The 22,507-nt window shown below is 42.1% G+C and overlaps 1 protein-coding gene across 1 annotated transcript; it reads right to left on the reverse strand.

Annotated features, from left to right (window-relative positions):
• Positions 1-169: 169 nt before the first annotated feature.
• Positions 170-22,240, reverse strand: g2e3 (G2/M-phase specific E3 ubiquitin protein ligase). Its single transcript, XM_079694248.1, has 17 exons — positions 22,096-22,240; positions 20,470-20,544; positions 19,293-19,390; positions 19,065-19,166; positions 16,974-17,098; positions 16,034-16,202; positions 14,786-14,892; positions 14,590-14,706; positions 13,221-13,345; positions 11,748-11,829; positions 10,735-10,899; positions 7,233-7,387; positions 5,616-5,797; positions 3,122-3,294; positions 2,623-2,662; positions 1,372-1,543; positions 170-1,164 (listed from the first exon to the last, which is right to left on the reverse strand). Exons 2-17 carry the CDS (start codon positions 20,540-20,542, stop codon positions 872-874), a joined length of 2,178 nt encoding a protein of 725 aa, XP_079550374.1. The 5' UTR covers positions 20,543-20,544; positions 22,096-22,240; the 3' UTR covers positions 170-871.
• Positions 22,241-22,507: the final 267 nt, after the last annotated feature.

Raw genomic sequence — 22,507 nt, forward strand, 5'->3', positions numbered from 1 at the left:
GTGTAATGTGTATTTGTAAAGCGCTCTAATAAAAAATGTAATCCATTATTATTATTATAAAAACAATCCAATTCATAAAACATTGCAAAAAGTGAAATGAAAAAACCCTGATCCTGATTTAGAAAGAAACAGCAGGCCAACACATGGACAATAATGAAAACCTTAAGCGTTGTATATTTGTTGCTTATTTTATTCCATTGTATTTCAAATGTCTGATTATATCAACCACATTAGGTCAACCACGAAAAACACTTTATAACGTTATTCAATGTTTAAGACATCAGGAGACCCAAAGAGTTTGTTTCTGTATTTATGACACACACACACAAAGAAACAAAGAACTTGTAAAACATGCAAAAAACACAAAAGAGATGAACAAGTTAGAGAATAGGTCAAGAAAAGAAGTTCAAAAAAGGAAGACCAGTAACTAAACATAAGGGAACAAATGATAATGACTGTAATAAAGTGATCAATCATAATTCAAACTGAAGTCCTACACAGCTTCACACATTTACCCTGGAAATAAGAAGAGATAGAAAACAAGCAAACAGTGGGAATCTAACCCGGAACAACCATCATTACAAAAAGCACCACAAGTATCTTCAAAACAAGAAAACAGAGAAGATATTCAGCAATTAACAAAACGGGTTTAAGTGTTGATTCAATCTATCGTACCAGAGATAGATGTTGAAGGCAAGAGCAGGTTCACGTTCAAAGTAAGCCGTTTTGAATGCTACCTGCAGGTGAAATAACACGACACATGATATGAGTGTTACGTCTCTGCTTGGGCTGGATATGAACGAGCTCCATCGGGGGGGAAAGGAGACCTGGAGCCAAGTCTATAAATGCATATCATCGAGAGCTTCCTCCTCTAGCTCTCCATGGGGAGGAGGTGCACATGGTGGCTGATGACCTGCTCCATGGAGCTCTTGAAGGCCTGGTATGAGGAGGAGACGGGCAGCAGGAGGTGTTTGGAGGCGGGTTGGCTCTGAGGGAAAAGCCCCTCGTCTCTGCACACCTCCTTCCTTTTTCTCAGCCTGGAGCTCTGAGCTGGAGGGTGGAGGAAGGAGATGGAGGGAGGAGGGAGGAGGACAGATACTGGGAGGTCCTCAGATCCTGTGGAGAAACGAAGGAGGTCCTGCAGGGAGATGGAGGTCTTTCCATCTGAGAGAGGAGAGGAGATGAGAGGAGAGGAGAGGAAATGAGAGGAGAGGAGATGAGGAGATTAGATCACCTTTTGTTTGTTATTAATGAACATTTATGAAAGAATAAAAGTAACATGTCCCCGAGGCAGAGAGCACGGGGATTTGAGCCTCTGCAGACCATTGACATGCAACCCAACGGGACACACTCCAGGAGAGGGACACAGACCTTCACAGTCCTGCAGGAAGTTTCTCCAGAAGGCGACCACGGCCTTCTCTCGGCTCAGCCTCTCCTCCTGCTCAGAGAAGTTCACGGTGAAGATCAGATCCACCGTTTGAGCCGTGAGTGGAACCACTGTGTCGCAGAAAACACCGAGGAACACCGCCGGGAAGAGCTGCACCTGGAGAGGAACAACGGAGGGTTCGCTGTGAGTAGCTATATTCCACTATACTGGAATACTGCTGGGAACATACTGAGTGTCCTCCTCCAACATGAGAGCAACATGCTAACTAAGGTATCAACTGTAGCTTCATGACAGGATGTGTGATTACCTAGAAGAGCATCAGGACTGTTTGAGGCATATGATAGCTATGTGATTAACATGATGATTCAGCCTCTATGGAGAGAGACATATGACAAGCATGATCATTTCTGACGTGGAGCTAATCTGAAGTAAACATTGAATACTGCTTTCTATTCCTCCATCTTGAGACTGTGGAACTCCCTCTCTTGGATATCAGCATGTGAAGGACACTGTTCAGGAACTACTTGATGCTCTGTATGTGATGACTCCTTCCATTCTGGAGAGGATCACAGATACATGGATCCTGAGATTCAAGCTCAAGCCGGGGACCAGGGATTATTAACAATTTTAAGTATTTAGAAAAAGTCAGAATTTTGAGAGAAAGGCAGAATTTTGAGGAAAAAGTAAGAATTTTTAGGAAAAAGTAAGAATTTTGAGATTTTGAGGGGAAAAGTAAGAATTTTGAGAGAAATACAGAATTTTGAGTTTTTTTGAAAAAAGTAAGATTTTTTCAGATAAAGTAAGAATTTTGAGAAAAAGTCAGAATTTCGAGAAAAAACTCAGAATTTTGAGATTTTTAGAAAAAGTAAGAATTTTGAGAGAAAAAATTCAGAATTTTGAGAAAAAAGTCAGAATTTCGAGAAAAAAGTCAGAATTTTGAGAAAAAAGTAAGAATTTTGAGATTTTGAGAAAAAGTAAGAATTTTGAGAAAAAAGTCAGAATTTCGAAAAAAAAGTCAGAATTTTGAGGGGGAAAATTAGAATTTTAAGAAAGAATTGAAAATGAATTCAAGATTTTTCGAAAAAGTCAGAATTTTGTATGTGATGACTACTTCAATTCTTGAGATGATCAGAAATACATGGATCCTGAGATTGAAGCTCAAGCCGGGGACGAGTGATATTTTCCTAACATACTGTCTCATGTATGATATAACAGCGTTCACACTTTAAAATCACCTGATCAAAGACACCCAAAGTCTGCAGACCCTCCCGAAACCTGCAGGACAGAAACACCAAAAGTTATTACTTATTAACCTTGGGATACACGGAATCACTGAGATGTTCACTAGAGAACCGTATAAAGAAATAAGAGAACAAGTCATAAGCTTAATATTTAAATGGGACCTACTATAACATCTCAGATGCTGACTACTTTAAAATTCTTACATGCATTTTTGTTGAAAAGATACTGTTCATCTGTGTGTTGGTTTGCTGCAGACAGATTATCTTTTCTCAAAAAGACTGGGAATAGATTGATACAGCTTGCTTATTTCCATATATGTCCCCTTTAATATCAGTTAATATCCCATTACCTGTTTCATTAATATCAACCATGAAGTCACTGATATGTGGCACATGCAAGTACATCCATAAGTGACATTTTATAAGTAGACATTTTGGACAGAGGTTTTTTTATTTGCACTAAAAGCATGGATGAACACAGTGAGGTCTGTACCTCTGCAGGGGAAGCTGCAACCTGGTGATCATCATGAAGCTGACCAGATCCTCCACCAGAGCCTCTCTCTCCTGCAGGCTGCTGATTGGTCGGTTACAGCCGGCTAACTCCATGAACTCCCAGCTCTCCTCCATGACGTCTTTCACATCGTCTAAAGTCTCTGCATCTGCGATCTGAAATAAAACAATACGTTGATGATAGAGTGGTGCACTGATGACATAAAGGAATAAAGGAACTACAGCACGGCTATAAAGGAACTACAGCACGGTCACATGACTTCACGCCACCACCGCTAAGCTAAAGGTGGCTAATGTTGGGCTATAAAGGAACTACAGCACGGTCACATGACTTCACGCCACCACCGCTAAGCTAAAGGAGGCTAATGTTGAGCTATAAAGGAACTACAGCACGGTCACATGACTTCACGCCACCACCGCTAAGCTAAAGGTGGCTAACGTTGGGCTATAAAGGAACTACAGCACGGTCACATGACTTCACGTCACCACCGCTAAGCTAAAGGTGGCTAACGTTGGGCTATAAAGGAACTACAGCACGGTCACATGACTTCAAGTCACCACCGCTAAGCTAAAGGTGGCTAACGTTGGGCTATAAAGGAACTACAGCACGGTCACATGACTTCACGCCACCACCGCTAAGCTAAAGGTGGCTAACGTTGGGCTATAAAGGAACTACAGCACGGTCACATGACTTCACGTCACCACCGCTAAGCTAAAGGTGGCTAATGTTTGGCTATAAAGGAACTACAGCACGGTCACATGACTTCACGTGACCGCCGCTAAGCTAAAGGTGGCTAATGTTGGGCTATAAAGGAACTACAGCACGGTCACATGACTTCACGTCACCACCGCTAAGCTAAAGGTGGCTAATGTTGGGCTATAAAGGAACTACAGCACAGTCACATGACTTCACTTCACCACCGCTAAGCTAAAGGCGGCTAATGTTGGGCTATAAAGGAACTACAGCACGGTCGGTCACATGACTTCACGTCACCACCGCTAAGCTAACGGCGGCTAATGTTGGGCTATAAAGGAACTACAGCACGGTCACATGACTTCACGTCACCACCGCTAAGCTAAAGGTGGCTAATGTTGGGCTATAAAGGAACTACAGCACGGTCACATGACTTCACGTCACCACCGCTAAGCTAAAGGTGGCTAATGTTGGGCTATAAAGGAACTAGAGCACGGTCACATGACTTCACGCCACCACCGCTAAGCTAAAGGTGGCTAATGTTTGGCTATAAAGGAACTACAGCACGGTCACATGACTTCACGTCACCACCGCTAAGCTAAAGGTGGCTAATGTTGGGCTATAAAGGAACTACAGCACGGTCACATGACTTCACCTCACCACCGCTAAGCTAAAGGTGGCTAATGTTTGGCTATAAAGGAACTACAGCACGGTCACATGACTTCACGTCACCACCGCTAAGCTAAAGGTGGCTAATGTTGGGCTATAAAGGAACTACAGCACGGTCACATGACTTCACGTCACCACCGCTAAGCTAAAGGTGGCTAATGTTTGGCTATAAAGGAACTACAGCACGGTCACATGACTTCACGTGACCGCCGCTAAGCTAAAGGTGGCTAATGTTGGGCTATAAAGGAACTACAGCACGGTCACATGACTTCACGTCACCACCGCTAAGCTAAAGGTGGCTAATGTTGGGCTATAAAGGAACTACAGCACAGTCACATGACTTCACTTCACCACCGCTAAGCTAAAGGCGGCTAATGTTGGGCTATAAAGGAACTACAGCACGGTCGGTCACATGACTTCACGTCACCACCGCTAAGCTAACGGCGGCTAATGTTGGGCTATAAAGGAACTACAGCACTGCCGGTCACATGACTTCACGTCACCACCGCTAAGCTAAAGGTGGCTAATGTTGGGCTATAAAGGAACTACAGCACGGTCACATGACTTCACGCCACCACCGCTAAGCTAAAGGTGGCTAATGTTGGGCTATAAAGGAACTACAGCACGGTCACATGACTTCAAGTCACCACCGCTAAGCTAAAGGTGGCTAATGTTGGGCTATAAAGGAACTACAGCACGGTCACATGACTTCACGTCACCACCGCTAAGCTAAAGGTGGCTAACGTTGGGCTATAAAGGAACTACAGCACGGTCACATGACTTCACGTCACCACCGCTAAGCTAAAGGTGGCTAACGTTGGGCTATAAAGGAACTACAGCACGGTCGTTCACATGACTTCACGTCATCACCGCTAAGCTAAGGGCGGCTAATGTTGTCGTCTCATTTCGACAAATGTTAGCAACCAACGTTTTTAAATCCACCAGTGTTTTATGTTGTAGAACAGAACATTAAACTCTCTTCAGCTTGTGTTAACAACAGATCTTTTTTCAGGCAAACAACCAAAGATTTTAAGACGAGGGAAAGGGAACAGGAAGTAGTAAAATGCTGACTAATTTTCGGGTTTTAGGACTGTCCTAAAACTGTCATACTTACCCTGCTGACCTGGCAGGTGAAGTGTGTGTAGGGCGTCATGTGTTTGACGGACAGTGGTTGGTTGGGCGGGTAGTTGAACAGACACTGGAACAGAGCGCGGGAGAAGAATCCGACGGGAGAACCGTGAGCCAGAGAGAGAGCGAGCAGGCAGCCAGCGTCAAAGTACAGGTCGTTACGCAGAGCTGCAAACACACACACAGAGATGAGGTTAGCTGCAGGCTAAAGGACACTTCATCTGCACGATTAATCAGACGTTTATCAAAATCACAATATGGACAAGTGCATAAATCATATCGCAGGAAAGATAATATTTGATAAATGGACTGTACTTATATAGCGCTTTATCCAGTCTTTAAGACCGCCCAATGCGCTTTACAAGGAACTAACATTCATACACATTCACACACCGTTGACCATGCTATCGGGAGCAACTCAGGGTTCGGTATCTTGCCCAAGGACACATCAACATGTCGAACCCATAACCTTCTGGATGAAAGACGATCGCACTCTCTCGCAGCCACAGTCGCCCAAATATGTGTTAGATTAGGATTTTAAAGGATGTACTATGGAGCTGCAGAGATAAATAACTTCCATGCCATGTGACCCCAATCAATGCAGCAATCAAGCACTGCACCGGGCAAGAAGGACATTTTTTTTGTGGATTTTAGTCCTCTTTTTTGTGTTTTTTTATATTTTAGTCTAAATTGTATTATTATTGTTAAGAAAATGTTGCATTTAATAAAAACATTTTCAATAGCTTCCATATCATGTGAGCTTATGACTTCAAATTAATCCAGGATTTTACACTGGAAGTAGATTTAGGGGCTCTACCGATATTTTATATTAATATTGTTGTGAAGAAATCTGAAGTTTTTGTATTACTCTTGGATTTGTTAAAATAGCTTCCATATCATCTGCTCTTATGGGTCCTTATTACTACACTTGACAAGTAGGGCACACGTACTTCTATTTAATATGAAGGATTAGGGCAGGGGTGTCTAACTCAAATACACAGTGTGCCAACATTAATAAATGGGTACTAGTGGAGGGCCGGACTGGTTCAATGTTTATAGCAGAACTTATAGAAATGAACTTATTGCACATATTAAACCTGGAACTAACAAAGCTTAAATGATTGCCTATAAAAACAACATTAAACATTAAAGAATCAGTTCATTCATTTCTTATGGCTCTATCTGCAGCTTCTCCAGAGTCATTTCTTATGATCACATTTTCCCACAGGCCAACAACAGCTTCAACAAAACTATTTCCCTCAAAGAGAAACCAAACATGCCCTGTTGTCGTGAGAGAGAAAGAGCAGAAGGAAACATCCATTAAACTCAGTGTGCTGCTCTGTGATGCTAGCTCAGATACTTGGCATCTCATCTTGGGGGCAAGGTCATCAATGTTTGGGCTCAGGCTCTGAGCTGAGGAGACCCTCAGGATGGAGTGTAGGTGTGCGTGCAATATACCGGAGGGCCAGATCTAATAGTAATTAGAAATTATCCTGCGGACCGAAATTAAATCCACCAAGGGCCTGATTTGGCCCCCGAGCCTCGAGTTTGACAATTGTGGCTTAGGGTTTTATATGAACATGTATATTTATATATCCCATACCCTTGGAGTCCAGCGCCAGGTTTTTGGATCCCTCAGGACCCTCGAACACTTCAGAGTCCTGGATCTGCTGAACCAGCAGCTTCAGGAAGTGCTCCTTCGCCATCTCACTGTCCTGGAGGCTGCTGGGAAATGTAGTCTGAAGGGAGTCTTTGAACCTGGACGTTGATGATGAGAAAAACCCAAATGAAAATGTTAGAGGTCAACATGTTGATCATAGTTGGATTTTTAGCGACAAACAGGAGACAGACATCAGACACCCCTTGCATGGCCACGTAGCACCCCCACGCAGGCTCCGATCCAGAGCCAGTTTTCTGCAGACAGTACGGCCCCTCCAGACAACCAAACAAGCAGCAAGGACCAACATCTGGGAAGATGAATGGCAAACAAATGACACACGAGCTCTTGAATGGCTGGACAGAGGAATCACACCAACGGAAAGCCTCGCTAGTGGCCACGACCTTGGCTGGACAACCTGGAAGTCACTTAATAGACTGCGTGTGGAACAGGGGAGGTGCAAAGCACTGATGAAAGTGTGGAACTACACCACAGAAGACACGTGCAGCTGTGGATCAGTGCAGACAATGTCCCACCTACTGGAATGTGCCAATGCCCCCCGGTGCAGTCCAGAAGACCTGGCAGAACCTACCCCATCAGCTGTGGCCTGTGCCCGATACTGGCAGAACGACATCTGAGATTGCTACGGACTCGAAGAAGGAGCGACAAATAGTAACTAAACAATGAAAACAAACCTCCTAAATTAAGAATTAACTTTGTTAAGAGGGTAAAAGATGATCGAATGGCTAATAGCAAACAGAACACGACGTCCTTCACAGTAGTCCTATCAAATATTACTAATAAAGCAACAGGACTTACTAATCAGGAATAAGATACCCCTAAACCAGTGTCATACCAAGGACCACTTAACCAATAAGAAAACACTCGCGGACCACCTAACTGCAAATATCAGAAACAATAAGCCTGCTTACCACTCCAACAGTTTATAACAAATTACAGCCTAATAATGACAGCTTAACCTTCTCTACATCGCCTCGTCCACACATTAAATCAACAAAACAAATACAGATTATATAAACATTTTGTTCAAATGCTGGCTACTGAGAGAAATGCAAAATACCCACAAACCTCCGCTGTGGATTTTCAAAGCAAAATACAGTAAACCGATGGTCGCAGGCCCAAGTTTAACTCTCTGAGGTCTAAGCCATGTTTCACATGTTAGGCTCGTCTGGGCTTCTTTTTGTAAAAATGCTATTAAAACATGAACCTTGGTGACCATCGGGCTGGCCTGCATGGTCTGCCCCAACAACAGCCTCTGATCATCAACAGACTTCATGCATTGCTTCATTGGATGCATATATCAGATAATAATCTCTATCTCACTCCTAACACATCTAAATCTACTTCCAGCATGGGTAAATGTTCATAAGATACATCCATTGTTTGTTCTATGCGCTTCTTGAAATAAAATAAAAGACAGTTTTTCTAGAACAGATTACAAATCGCCTGAAAATGGTACAAGGTGTTGCGCTGGGCTATATCATGCAATCAAAAGTTAAGCTAGCTCCATTGCGGAGATATTCCTGCGAGGGTGCGGAAAACTTAAATAAATAAATTCATTTCAAATGTTACCAATATACTCACGGACCACTAGGGGGCGCTCACGGACCACACTTTGAGAAGCACTGTTCTAAACTAAAGTATGCTTAAATTGTCAGACTTCTTTGAGCCAGTGCTATGACCTGGCTCAAAAGGCCACAACAAAGAGGAGACACACCATATCCACGTTTAACAAAAGATGTTTATGCAAAACATTCAAATCAACCAAAGTAATTAAGTACAAAACATGTAAAGTATGAGGTGTGGATGTCAGTGGTATCCGTAGTGTAAATGCAGGGTGAGGATTGTATGGACATGTATGTGTGTGAGAGTGTTGAAGTGCACAAAGTGAAGCAACTCAAGAAACTCCTAGCATAATCAACAGGTGGCTGCAGGGAGAAGCAGAGAGAGAGGAGCAGAGGCTTTAAATAGCTGCAGGGCACCAGACCCAGGTGCCCTGAGTTACTGCGATCAAGGAGGCTGGATGCAGCACAGCCACACCCTCTCCAGACGAACCCACAGCCAGTTTAGCATTATTATTAGAGTTGAACAAATGTAAAAAACACAGTGAAGAGTGTTGGACTGAACCCCAGAGCGTTAGCCGCCAGCTCTACAAAGTGAGCTACATAGAGAGATGGATACCACTTATGGAGGTAATAGGAGAACATCATGGTATATCATTGAAGCATAAAAGTCTTAAGAGAGAAACTGGACTAAAAGGGGACGTGTTCACTTGCCATCAGAATCAGAATACCTGTATTAGTCCCACAGAGAGGACATTTACATTGTTACAGCAGAAAAGAGCCAAAGACAGCTTAGTGTTACCTCAGAAGCATGCATAATGGTTTTTTGAAAGATAATAAATATAATAAAAGTTACACAATTTACAAAATACACATCCTGTAACAGTTCTGAGGATTTAGCAGCCAGGTATATATAGCAAAGTTATTAACGGCATATATTGCACATAGTTAGTAAAAAATAATCCTAATTGTTGGGAAAACACTGAATGTCCTCTTCCAACATGAGAGCAAAGGTATCCCAACTGTAGCTGTGAACATGACAGGATGTGTGATTACCTAGAAGAGCATCAGGACTGTTTGAGGCATATGATAGCTATGTGATTAACATGATGATTCAGCCTCTATGGAGAGAGACATATGACAAGCATGATCATTTCTGACGTGGAGCTAATCTGAAGTAAACATTGAATACTGCTTTCTATTCCTCCATCTTGGGACTGTGGAACTCCCTCTCTTGGATATCAGCATGTGAAGGACACTGTTCAGGAACTAGTTGATGCTCTGTATGTGATGACTCCTTCCAGATTTTGAGAAAAAGTCAGAATTTTGAGAAAAAGTCAGAATTTTGAGGAAAGACAGAATTTTGAAGAAAAAGACAGAATTTTGAGGAAAGACAGAATTTTGAGATTTTGAGGGAAAAAGTCAAAATGTTGAGAAAAAGTCTAAATGTTTTGATTTTGAGGGAAAAAGTCAGAATTTTAAGAAAGTCAAAAGGTTTAGAAAATTCAGAATTTTGAGGAAGAAGTCCAACATTTGAGATAGTCATAATTTTGAGAAAAAGCAAGAATTTTGAGCAAAAGTCATAATTTTGAGGGAAAGTTCTAATTTTGAGATTTTGAGAAAAAGTCCGAATTTTGAGATTTTGAGAAAAAGTCAGGATTTTGTACATGACCGGATGATTACCTAGCTGCATATTGTGACTGTAACTCCCTCTCTTGTATATCAGCATGTGAAGGACACTGTTCAGGAACTAGTTGATGCTCTGTATACTTCCGTTCTTGAGAGGATATTAAATACATCCTGATATCGAAGCCGGTGACCAGTGATATTTTTCTAACACTAATTATAAAAGTCTTTCGTCTCACCTGACAGACAGAGTGTGTGTGGGGTCGAAGTCGGGCTTCCTCACCAGCTCCAGCCCCGCAGACAGAGCCTGATCTCCCTCCACCTCCAGCGTCACACCGAGGGGCCGCAGCTGAGGGCCCAACGCCTGCAGAATCTGCTCCGGGGACCCTCCAGGCAGCAAGCGGCTGAGAGAGAGAAGGAGGTGCGTGATTGGAAGGTTGAAATTGTCACATCATTTAAATACTTTTTTTCGAAGACCACCTCAAAACGAGTGTATTGTGAAGCGGGGTCAACGGAGAATTCACCTTCTTCGCAAACTGAACTCTTTCCCAGTTGTTTTTACCAAGCATTCATTGAGAGCCTTATTCGTTTTTCTTTGATCTACTGGTTCCATAGCCTTACACTGAAAGACAGGAACAGCCTGAACGACCTGCTCTAAGGTCATCGGAGTGAAACAGAGAGACTCAAATCAAATCAAGTCTTATTTATATAGCACATTTTTAAAACGATTTTTGGTCGAGCCAAAGTGCTGAACATATAATAATGACCTTACAGTAAGGACACTATACAGTAAATACAACATCACAGTTTGTGCAGAATATCAGTATGAGAAACGACACCCTCTGACCTTAGACCCTCACATCGTACAAGGAAAAACTTCCAGAAGTAAAACAAAAAAAATACTTAAACTCCTTTTGCAACCAGCAGAGACTGGCCTCTCCAGGTCATGTTCAGATGAATTTACCATTTAGATATGGTCTACCTGCTCTTAAGACAAATCGCTTTTCAAAATCATTCATCCCCTCTGCACTCAAACTTTTAAATTCTTGATAGGTGTTTTAACTCGATTATTTATTTACTTATTTATTTATTGTGATGCTATGAACTATTTATGGTGTAAATTGGAATGACCCACATCCAGGTGTGTTTTCCTCCTGTATGTTCCTGCCTGTGTTCATGACATAAGCTGCTCTTAACCAATTGCCCCTTGCAGGATGAATAAAGTTGTTGATTGATTGTTAGCTTTGTTTACCTTTTAGAGCTGATGGGGGTCAGTTGGCGTTTGGACAGCTGACTCTTCCTCTGACGTCCCTGAGGCGTCGTAGCCAGGGAGGCTGAAGAACACGAGCACATTGTTAAACATAAAAATAAATGATTGACCAATCACAACAGAGGTGGCCAGCTAACCAATCAGAGCTCTGGTTTCAGACAGAGGGTGAAACAGGCAGTATGAGAAAAAAAAAGAGCTTTTTGAACATTAAAGCACGGAGACATGTCCCAGTAGAGACACTACATACTGATATACACCTGAACATCAGCAGGAGAGGACTCTTTAAAGTAGAGACACTACATACTGATATACACCTGGACATCAGCAGGAAAGGACTCTTTAAAGTAGAGACACTACATACTGATATACACCTGAACATCAGCAGGAGAGGACTCTTTAAAGTAGAGACACTACATACTGATATACACCTGGACATCAGCAGGAAAGGACTCTTTAAAGTAGAGACACTACATACTGATATACACCTGAACATCAGCAGGAGAGGACTCTTTAAAGTAGAGACACTACATATTGATATACACCTGAACATCAGCAGGAGAGGACTCTTTAAAGTAGAGACACTACATACTGATATACACCTGAACATCAGCAGGAGAGGACTCTTTAAAGTAGAGACACTACATACTGATATACACCTGAACATCAGCAGGAGAGGACTCTTTAAAGTAGAGACACTACATACTGATATACACCTGAACATCAGCAGGAGAGGACTCTTTAAAGTAGAGACACTACATATTGATATACACCTGAACATCAGCAGGAGAGGACTCTTTAAAGTAGAGACACTACATACTGATATACACCTGAACATCAGCAGGAGAGGACTCTTTAAAGAAGAGACACTACATACTGATATACACCTGAACATCAGCAGGAGAGGACTCTTTAAAGTAGAGACACTACATACTGATATACCCCTGCACATCAGCAGGAGAGGACTCTTTAAAGTAGAGACACTACATACTGATATACATCTGAACATCAGCAGGAGAGGACTCTTTAAAGTAGAGACACTACATACTGATATACACCTGAACATCAGCAGGAGAGGACTCTTTAAAGTAGAGACACTACATACTGATATACCCCTGCACATCAGCAGGAGAGGACTCTTTAAAGTAGAGACACTACATACTGATATACACCTGAACATCAGCAGGAGAGGACTCTTTAAAGTAGAGACACTACATACTGATATACACCTGAACATCAGCAGGAGAGGACTCTTTAAAGTAGAGACACTACATACTGATATACACCTGAACATCAGCAGGAGAGGACTCTTTAAAGTAGAGACACTACATACTGATATACACCTGAAAGTTAGCAGAATAGGGCCCCTTTAAACAAAGATCTTGACCGGATCCTTTTCACACCAAACACAAACAGAGAACATAAACATCCCATCAGGGGGGTCCCTCAGACACAGACCTCTCCCGTCGGTGGCCTGAGTGCAGCCGCTGCAGGCCCAGTCTGTGGCGTCCACCTTTAGCCCCGAACACTTCCTGTGAGTCCCTGTGGAGCCACACAGCCGGCAGCGGATCACCTCAAACCAACTGAAAGAAACAACAACAACAACAACAATGTGGGGTTTGTTTCTCTACTCGTAAGACTAGGAGGTAACACTGTCAAGCCAAAAAGGGGACCTATGGAGCAAGTACAGCTGGGTTTCCCTTTTCTCTGCACAGTCAAATAAATGGATGAATGGGAAAATAAGACTGGATTTGGCTTTAAGTGCATTTTCTAATTTTCTTGATTTGATCCCATTGTATTATAAGTTTAACTCAAATGCAATGCCCTTGTGAACATGCTACCATTACAAAATCCTTTCTCAATTTGGGATTGATAAATGATATCTATTTTAATCTGACCTGTCACAAAGTACATTTGATTTGATCTATATATATGATCATTGCTAAATTAAGTGTATATCGTTCAATCCGATATGCTTTAATGGCATGAATTAAACAAAGAAGATATTGCTAAACAAGATACCTTACATACCAGTGCTTTAAAAAAGACAGACCAAGTGAATAAACTGAAGAGACAGAAATAATAATTAGACAGTTTTACGGACTGTTGTTATTCATGATTTCCAGAACTGAAGTGTGTAGTTTTGGTGGTACTTCTAATGATAGTGTAACAGTATAGACTATTTAAATGTACTAAAGGTCACCTATCATGCTATTTTTAGGCAATAGCATAGGTCTCAGATATATATGAGCTCATGCGGGACCCGGCAGCTACTGTCTAAACTAAATGCTGCCGTGATGAAACGTCATATCATGGATTATCAAGGATTCTCTCTGAAACAGTATGGAGCTCAAAGGCTTTCTCTCTTGCCGGTTATACCGCAAGGTGAGTTCCTTTTTACTTCCTGCTTCTTCACACACATGCTCTCCAGTACAGGTTAGCTCTGAGTGTTAGCCATGCTAATGTAAACACCGACCATATTACGTCCAAAACAGTCGGGCATTGTTTCTGATAGCAACGTTTCTGATTGGGCCGTGGGTCCACATTTCAGATATTACGTCATATCGGACGCAAATCTGGATCAGCTCCGTTGTTCCCCCGTTTTTAGAGATTTGGGTACGGAGGAAAAGAAAGAGGGTTTTATTTTCTGACGCTGTGTGAGTTCCCCGACACACCGGGGACACATAGTGATGTATAAAAGACATCAAAAAGTGCATTTTGCATGATAGGTCCCCTTTAATATTGTTATAAATCACTAATGCTAACAGTTAAACCTTGTGTTTGTCTAAAATAACATCCTGAATGAAACACATTAGAATATAAATACCCGCTCTTATAGGAGTGCGTCCGCCCGTCGTTGCAGAGGCAGGTTGAAGCGTCACAGTGCTCGTAAACCTCCAGCAGGTCTGAGTATGCGTTTTTCTCCAACTCCCATGATGCATCTCTGCAGAAGAGAATATGGTGAGTAAGAAAAGAGACTTGTGTTCTGTGGTTGTTTCTTGTTGTTGTAGGGATCGTGTAACCTCTCTGGGATGTATATTCCCATCCTCAGCATCTCCAGCTGGAAGTCCTCCTTGTTGCTACACAGAGTGCATCTGAAGAAGAATAGGCCGGCACTGTGCGCCTGATGCTGGAACACAAACACACACTCAATAAAGAACTATTGTTTGGTACACATCCTCTAAAGAATAAATAATAAAGAACATTATAGAAAATGTCCCCGTGTAACCGATCCTGCTCTGTTAAAAATGTCACTCATTGTGTAAAATGCTTTTATTTATTTGTATTTGCTTTACTATTATTAATGTATTTGTTATAATTATCTTATTTATTTCCTTGTTTTAAAGGTACAGGATGTGATTATTTCAGTATTTTTCCCATCATCGGCATACATTTGTACATTCAAATCAGGACGTACATTAGGCAAGTCATTAATGTACAGAGAAAACAGTAATGGTCCAAGAATGGAACCTTGTGGAACCCCAGGGTGGACAAGGTAGGGGGATTTGGCATCGTTGACCAAAACACACTGTTTCCTGTTTGATAAGTAAGACTCAACCCACTGTATTGAATCTGCCGAAAAATGTAAATGAGTCAGCTTTGTAAGGAGCACTTGGTGGTCAACAGTGTCAAAAGCCTTCCTGAGATCAAGGAAGACAGCACCTACACCTGGGCTCGTGTCCAACATACATTTAACCTTTTCCACAAAGACACAGTTAGCTGTCTCAGTGGAGTGGTGAGCACGAAAACCAAACTGCATAGGGTGGAGTGGAGCGAAACATTTATCTAAATGTTTGGTGATTAGTTTTGACACTCATTTCTCAGCTACCTTAGAGACACAGGGGAGGATGCTGATTGGTCTGTAATTGGACATTATAAGGGTCATAATTCTGTTTAACTTTGAAATGTTTGACAGGAAGTGCTTTTCATTTGAAGTGCAAGGAAGTCTCGTGCTCTGTGTTTTTCCAGGTGTCCGGTGCCTTGCTCAAGGGCACCACAGCAGGGCAGGAGGTGAACTGGGACCTCTCCAAGTAACAGTCCACACTCCATATTTAGGTCTGGTCGGGGACTTGAACCGGCAACCCTACGGCTCACAGTTCAAGCCCCTGCTGACTGAGCCACTGCCGGACACACGACATAATATTGCCAATCATATTGCATTTGCAGAAAAATACCAGTCAAAATATTCACATTTAGTTTATTTTTCTTCAAATCATGCAGCCCTATAATTGGGGGAAAATAGATTTATGAAAGTAAAGCAGTGTCACTACCTGCACACAGTCCCGGTGGAACCAGCTGTTGTGGCAGGACGGACACTTGAGGACAGAGTATCCGAGGATCGGCTCGATGGAGTCCAGACAGACGGAGCAGGACTGAGGCAGGCTGAGGTCTGCACTCACACACGATGTCTGAGAGGGGCTGTGGTCCGGGCAGTACGACCTGCACACACCCAGGGAGAATTTCAGGAGTAAATATTAAAGGTCACCTATTATGCAAAATCCACTCCAAAAAAATGAAAATGAGCTGATCAGATTTTGGCCACTTTATGATGTCATAACGATTTTTTTTTTTGTCTTGTGTAACCATTAGCCAATCAGCAACCAAGGTAACCCCCCCCCCCCCCCCCCCCCCCACCTTATCACCTGAATCTCCTCTAGAGCACCATTGAGTTCTTTTTAACCAAATGTCTCTCAGAGGGGCGTGGGGAGGGTCTCCTTATTTTCATCTAAAGTAACAGACAGAGAATCAGCACTTGGAAACAGGGCTGAAACAGAGGGGATTATGGGTAATGCTGCAATGATCTGTTTGGTGTTTCAGCCAATCAGAGACAGGCTCTGGATATATCTAAGACCTGGGATATATTGATGTAAAACTATTTAATAGGAGACCTTTTAAAGTACTTTCAAGTTACATAAACCGAAAACAGCTAATCTGCGAGTTTCACATTATCAGACTACTGAACTATATCTAGTGTTACAATATATTTTAAACCATTACATGATCGTGAGTATACATGTCTGACGTTGTTCTCATTTCTGCTCACCATTAAACCACTGAGTGTTGATTTTGTAGGGAATAGTAAGTAAGATTAAGATAACTTACCCTAACCCTTTTAAACACACTCTGAACGGGACTTCTATATGAGACACAATGACTCTCACCTTAATCCATTTTACTAATAAAATAAGAATGTTTATTGTGTTGACTCACGGGAAGCTTTCAGTGAACTGAGAGATGAAGTTGAGTTTCCTCCCGCAGGGGTAATGCGCCTTCTTCCTGCAGCTGCTGACGCTACAGCCCACACATGCTCCCTTCCTCTTACACAGGCTGCACGACTGTAACACACACATGGTAAACACACGCGTTATACACCCACACACACATGGTAACCACACGCATTATACACACACACGGTAACCACACGCATTATACACACACGGTAACCACACGCATTATACACACACACGGTAACCACACGCATTATACACACACACGGTAACCACACGCATTATACACACACACGGTAACCACACGCATTATACACACACACGGTAACCACACGCATTATATACACACACGGTAACCAAACGCATTATACACACACGGTAACCACACGCATTATACACACACACATTATACACACACACGGTAACCACACGCATTATACACACACACGGTAACCACACGCATTATACACACACACACACACGGTAACCACACGCATTATACACACACACACGGTAACCACACGCATTATACACACACACACACGGTAACCACACGCATTATACACACACACGGTAACCACACACATTATACACAGACACGGTAACCACACGCATTATACACACACACGGTAACCACACGCATTATACACACGCACACACGGTAACCACACGCATTATACACACACACGGTAACCACACGCATTATACACACACACGGTAACCACACGCATTATACACACGCACACACGGTAACCACACGCATTATACACACACACGGTAACCACACGCATTATACACACACACACACGGTAACCACACGCATTATACACACACACGGTAACCACACGCATTATACACACAGACACGGTAACCACACGCATTATACACACACAAGGTAACCACACGCATTATACACACACACACATGGTAACCAGACGCATTATACACACACACGGTAACCACACGCATTATACACACACACGGTAACCACACGCATTATACACACACATGGTAACCACACGCATTATACACACACACACGGTAACCACACACATTATACACACACACGGTAACCACACGCATTATACACACACACGGTAACCACACACATTATACACACACACGGTAACCACACACATTATACACACACGGTAACCACACGCATTATACATACACACACACACGGTAACCACACGCATTATACACACACACACGGTAACCACACGCATTATACACACGCATTATACACACACACGGTAACCACACGCATTATACACAAACACGGTAACCACACGCATTATACACACACACACGGTAACCACACACATTATACACACACACGGTAACCACACGCATTATACGCACACACGGTAACCACACACATTATACGCACACACGGTAACCACACACATTATACACACACACACACACACGGTAACCACACACATTATACACACACACGGTAACTACACGCATTATACACACACACACACGGTAACCACACGCATTATACACACACACACACACACACACGGTAACCACACACATTATACACACACACGGTAACTACACGCATTATACACACACACACACGGTAACCACACGCATTATACACACACACACACATGGTAACCACACCCATTATCCACACACACACATGGTAACCACACACGTTATATACTCACACACAGACAAACACCCAACAGACACTTTATACACACACACACTCCCTTCTTCTTACACACGCAGCACACCTGTAACACACTTTAAACACACACGGTAAACACAAATTAATACAGTTAATAAACAGGAAACACAGAGTAAAACATGCAGCAATCCCACTTTAAATGCTCAGTTAATTGAAATGAAACACACACACACACACACACACACACACACACACACACACACACACACACACACACACACACACACACACACACACACACACACACACACACACACACACACACACACACACACACACACACACACACACACACACACACACACACACACAGACACACACACACACACAGTAAAACAGATTGAAAGCTCTCTCTCAGTCCCTCACCAGTCGACTTGAGCGGCGGACTTCCTTATAGATGTCCTTCACCAGGAAGCCAAAGACACCCTCGTCCTCCTCTCCTTCCTGGTGAACTCCACAGGCCGTCAGCTGAGACACACAAAAAACACTGATGATATGTACGATAATACAATATCATAACTCCAGACGCTACATCTGACAGGAAGTCCATCAAAACCTGTAAAGACACAAACACACTCTTTCAGAGAGACTTACCAAACAGAAGTAGTGAACAGAGAGCTTTGGTCCCTTCAGTGTGACTTTTTCTCCAAACAGTGCCGGGTCGTCATCGCTCTGTTTGCAGAGAACACAGCCTGCACAGACAGACAGAACCGCACACCCAGCTTCATCACACTGCCTATTGTATATCTCATATCCAAGGACAATGAGAACTTGATATGTGGACCTTTCCTTCAGATAAAGAAAGGATCATGGATATTTCTAGGGATCATTTTTCTTGTGTGTGTGTGTGTGTGTGTGTGTGTGTGTGTGTGTGTGTGTGTGTGTGTGTGTGTGTGTGTGTGTGTGTGTGTGTGTGTGTGTGTGTGTGTGTGTGTGTGTGTGTGTGTGTGTGTGTTAGGGATAATCGATTATGGCAAAAATCATAATCTCGATTATTTGGGCTAATAATTGATATCACGATTAGTAAAAACGATTATCCAATTACTTTGAAAACATCAATTTATTGGAGAAAAAACATTTAACAGTTGATTACCCTGAACTTTAAGTATAACTCAACTGAAAAACCCCAAAAAGTGAAAAAAAAAATAATAAGAAAAAAATAATCGTTTTATTTCGATTACGTTGTTTTTGTAATCGTTGCAAACCATAATCGTAATTGCGATTAAAATACGATAAATTGAGCAGCCCTAGTGTGTGTGTGTGTGTGTGTGTGTGTGTGTGTGTGTGTGTGTGTGTGTGTGTGTGTGTGTGTGTGTGTGTGTGTGTGTGTGTGTGTGTGTGTGTGTGTGTGTGTGTGTGTGTGTGTGTGTGTGTGTGTGTGTGTTAGGGATAATCGATTATGGCAAAAATCATAATCTCGATTATTTGGGCTAATAATTGATATCACGATTAGTAAAAACGATTATCCAATTACTTTGAAAACATCAATTTATTGGAGAAAAAACATTTAACAGTTGATTACCCTGAACTTTAAGTATAACTCAACTGAAAAACTCAAAAAAGTGAAAAAAAAGTAATAATAAAAAAATAATCTTTTTATTTCGATTACGTTGTTTTCGTAATCGTTGCAAGCCATAATCGTAATTGCGATTAAAATACGATAAATTGAGCAGCCCTAGTGTGTGTGTGTGTGTGTGTGTGTGTGTGTGTGTGTGTGTGTGTGTGTGTGTGTGTGTGTGTGTGTGTGTGTGTGTGTGTGTGTCTCACTTACACTCCTCCTGGTTGATGCCCTCCACTTTGCGGCGCGACATCCTTGCTTTCTTCATGGCGTTGGTGGGAAGCATCTCTGCAGAGACACAGGCAGAGCACCAAGGGTCAGAGGTCAGACATACTGAGCTTTCCCAAACAGATTTATCATCACAAAAAGAAAGTGAAGAAACCCAGAAGGCTCAATCTGAAAATGATTTTGTACGTCCATCTTTCTGTGTGGGGAAACAATCACAAACTGTGGGACAGTCAGAAAAAATGGGGCGAAGCCTGCGAGCTAGTTCAGGCAGTCAACCGGAGCACCAATCAGACATTAACAAGTGACGCACCTCGTCCCTCTAACAACCAACCAATCGGGTTCTCCTAAACATGCCACTCTATTTAAACTGCAAGGTCTTCCTGCCTCTGCCTCGCTATGCTGCTGCTGTGTTGCTGCTGCTCGCCTGCCCCAGCTTCCGCCCCAGCTTCCACCCAGCTTCCACCCAGCTTCCACCCCAGCTTCCACCCCAGCTTCCACCCCAGCTTCCACCCCAGCTTCCACCCCAGCTTCCACCCCAGCTCCACCTGTAGGCTTGGGGGTTAGTTATCTAATCATCACTCAATGTTCTTTGTAAATCTGTGGAGTAATGAGGCCCGAGCCTAGACGCGAAACTCAAACTATATGCTGCTTCTAATAAACATATTAAGAAACACGTGAGTTGTCTGACTGTGTTTTAAAAAGTGTGTATGTAACACATGTAATATTTGTATATGAATAACTGTTTTGGTGTTTATCAGTACTTAATATAGCTCTTAGTTTAAGATTCCTCCTTTCGTTATATTGTTTTGTTTGTTTGTTTAAACCAGCACCCATTTGGCCCTTTGTTTTGTGTTTATTAGACAACTGCTGTTTGTATGCCTTCTAATTTGAGTCTTTCATTAAAATACTTTTCATTTCACACACACACACACACACACACACACACACACACACACACACACACACACACACACACACACACACACACACACACACACACACACACACACACACACACACACACACACACACACACACACACACACACACACACACACACACACACACACACACACACACACACACACCAAAAAGAATACTTGCATTAATGTGAATTCATGTTCTGTGGATTGAGATTTTTTTAATATATATATATATATATATATATATATATTATTAACTAGTACTTATTACTATAGACTTTAGACTATTATTTAGTCTTATACCCCGTTTATCTAGGCCCAGGGTATCTTGTTTTACTGTGGGACTGCGAGAAACGGTATTAAAGAGTTCTGTGTGTATAACACATGGAGACATTTTGACAATAAAGCTGACTTTGACTAAAACAGAACTAAAAAGTTAAATATACAAATCTGTAGACTGTGTGACTAATAAACACTATGAAGGATATGATATATGCATGTACACGTAGACAATAAATATTGTTGAATATCAAAACCTGATGATATGTAATGAATAAAAGGCAATAAAGGAACGAGTTTCGACAACAACACTAACCTTAGCTAACATACAACTGTCTGAAACTCTTTCGTTAAATATCGGTCACCATATCACATATTCACGAAGAGTATTAAATGAATACAAACATACTGGGTGAGAATGTCAAATTGAGGCCATCTTCGTGCAGTTTAATGACGATTTATTCCAGTTCTGTTTCTGATTATCCGTCCAATTTTTAAATTTCCCTCTTTCAAAACAATACAAGTCATTTCCGCCTCCAGTGTTTCTTCTTCGGTGCTTTGAGTTCTCTTTGGTCGGCGCCCCCTGGTGGACGGTCGGTTAATAACAGGTGAATCATTTTGAGGTTTGGGGTTTTATGATATATTATGTGTTAATATTATGATTGTTGACACTTTAATGGAGTTTATCTTATCAGTAAGTATCAGTCCATAAATAATAACAAAGTATTTTATTGACAGACCTTTGAATGCCAGTTTCAAGATCTGGGGAGGGGAAAAAAATACCGTTGGTGCTCACAGGGCTGTCCCTGGCCAACTTGGGG

This window comes from Notothenia rossii, assembly GCF_949606895.1.
Source record: "Notothenia rossii genome assembly, chromosome: 7".
In the NCBI taxonomy this organism is placed as follows: domain Eukaryota; kingdom Metazoa; phylum Chordata; class Actinopteri; order Perciformes; family Nototheniidae; genus Notothenia; species Notothenia rossii.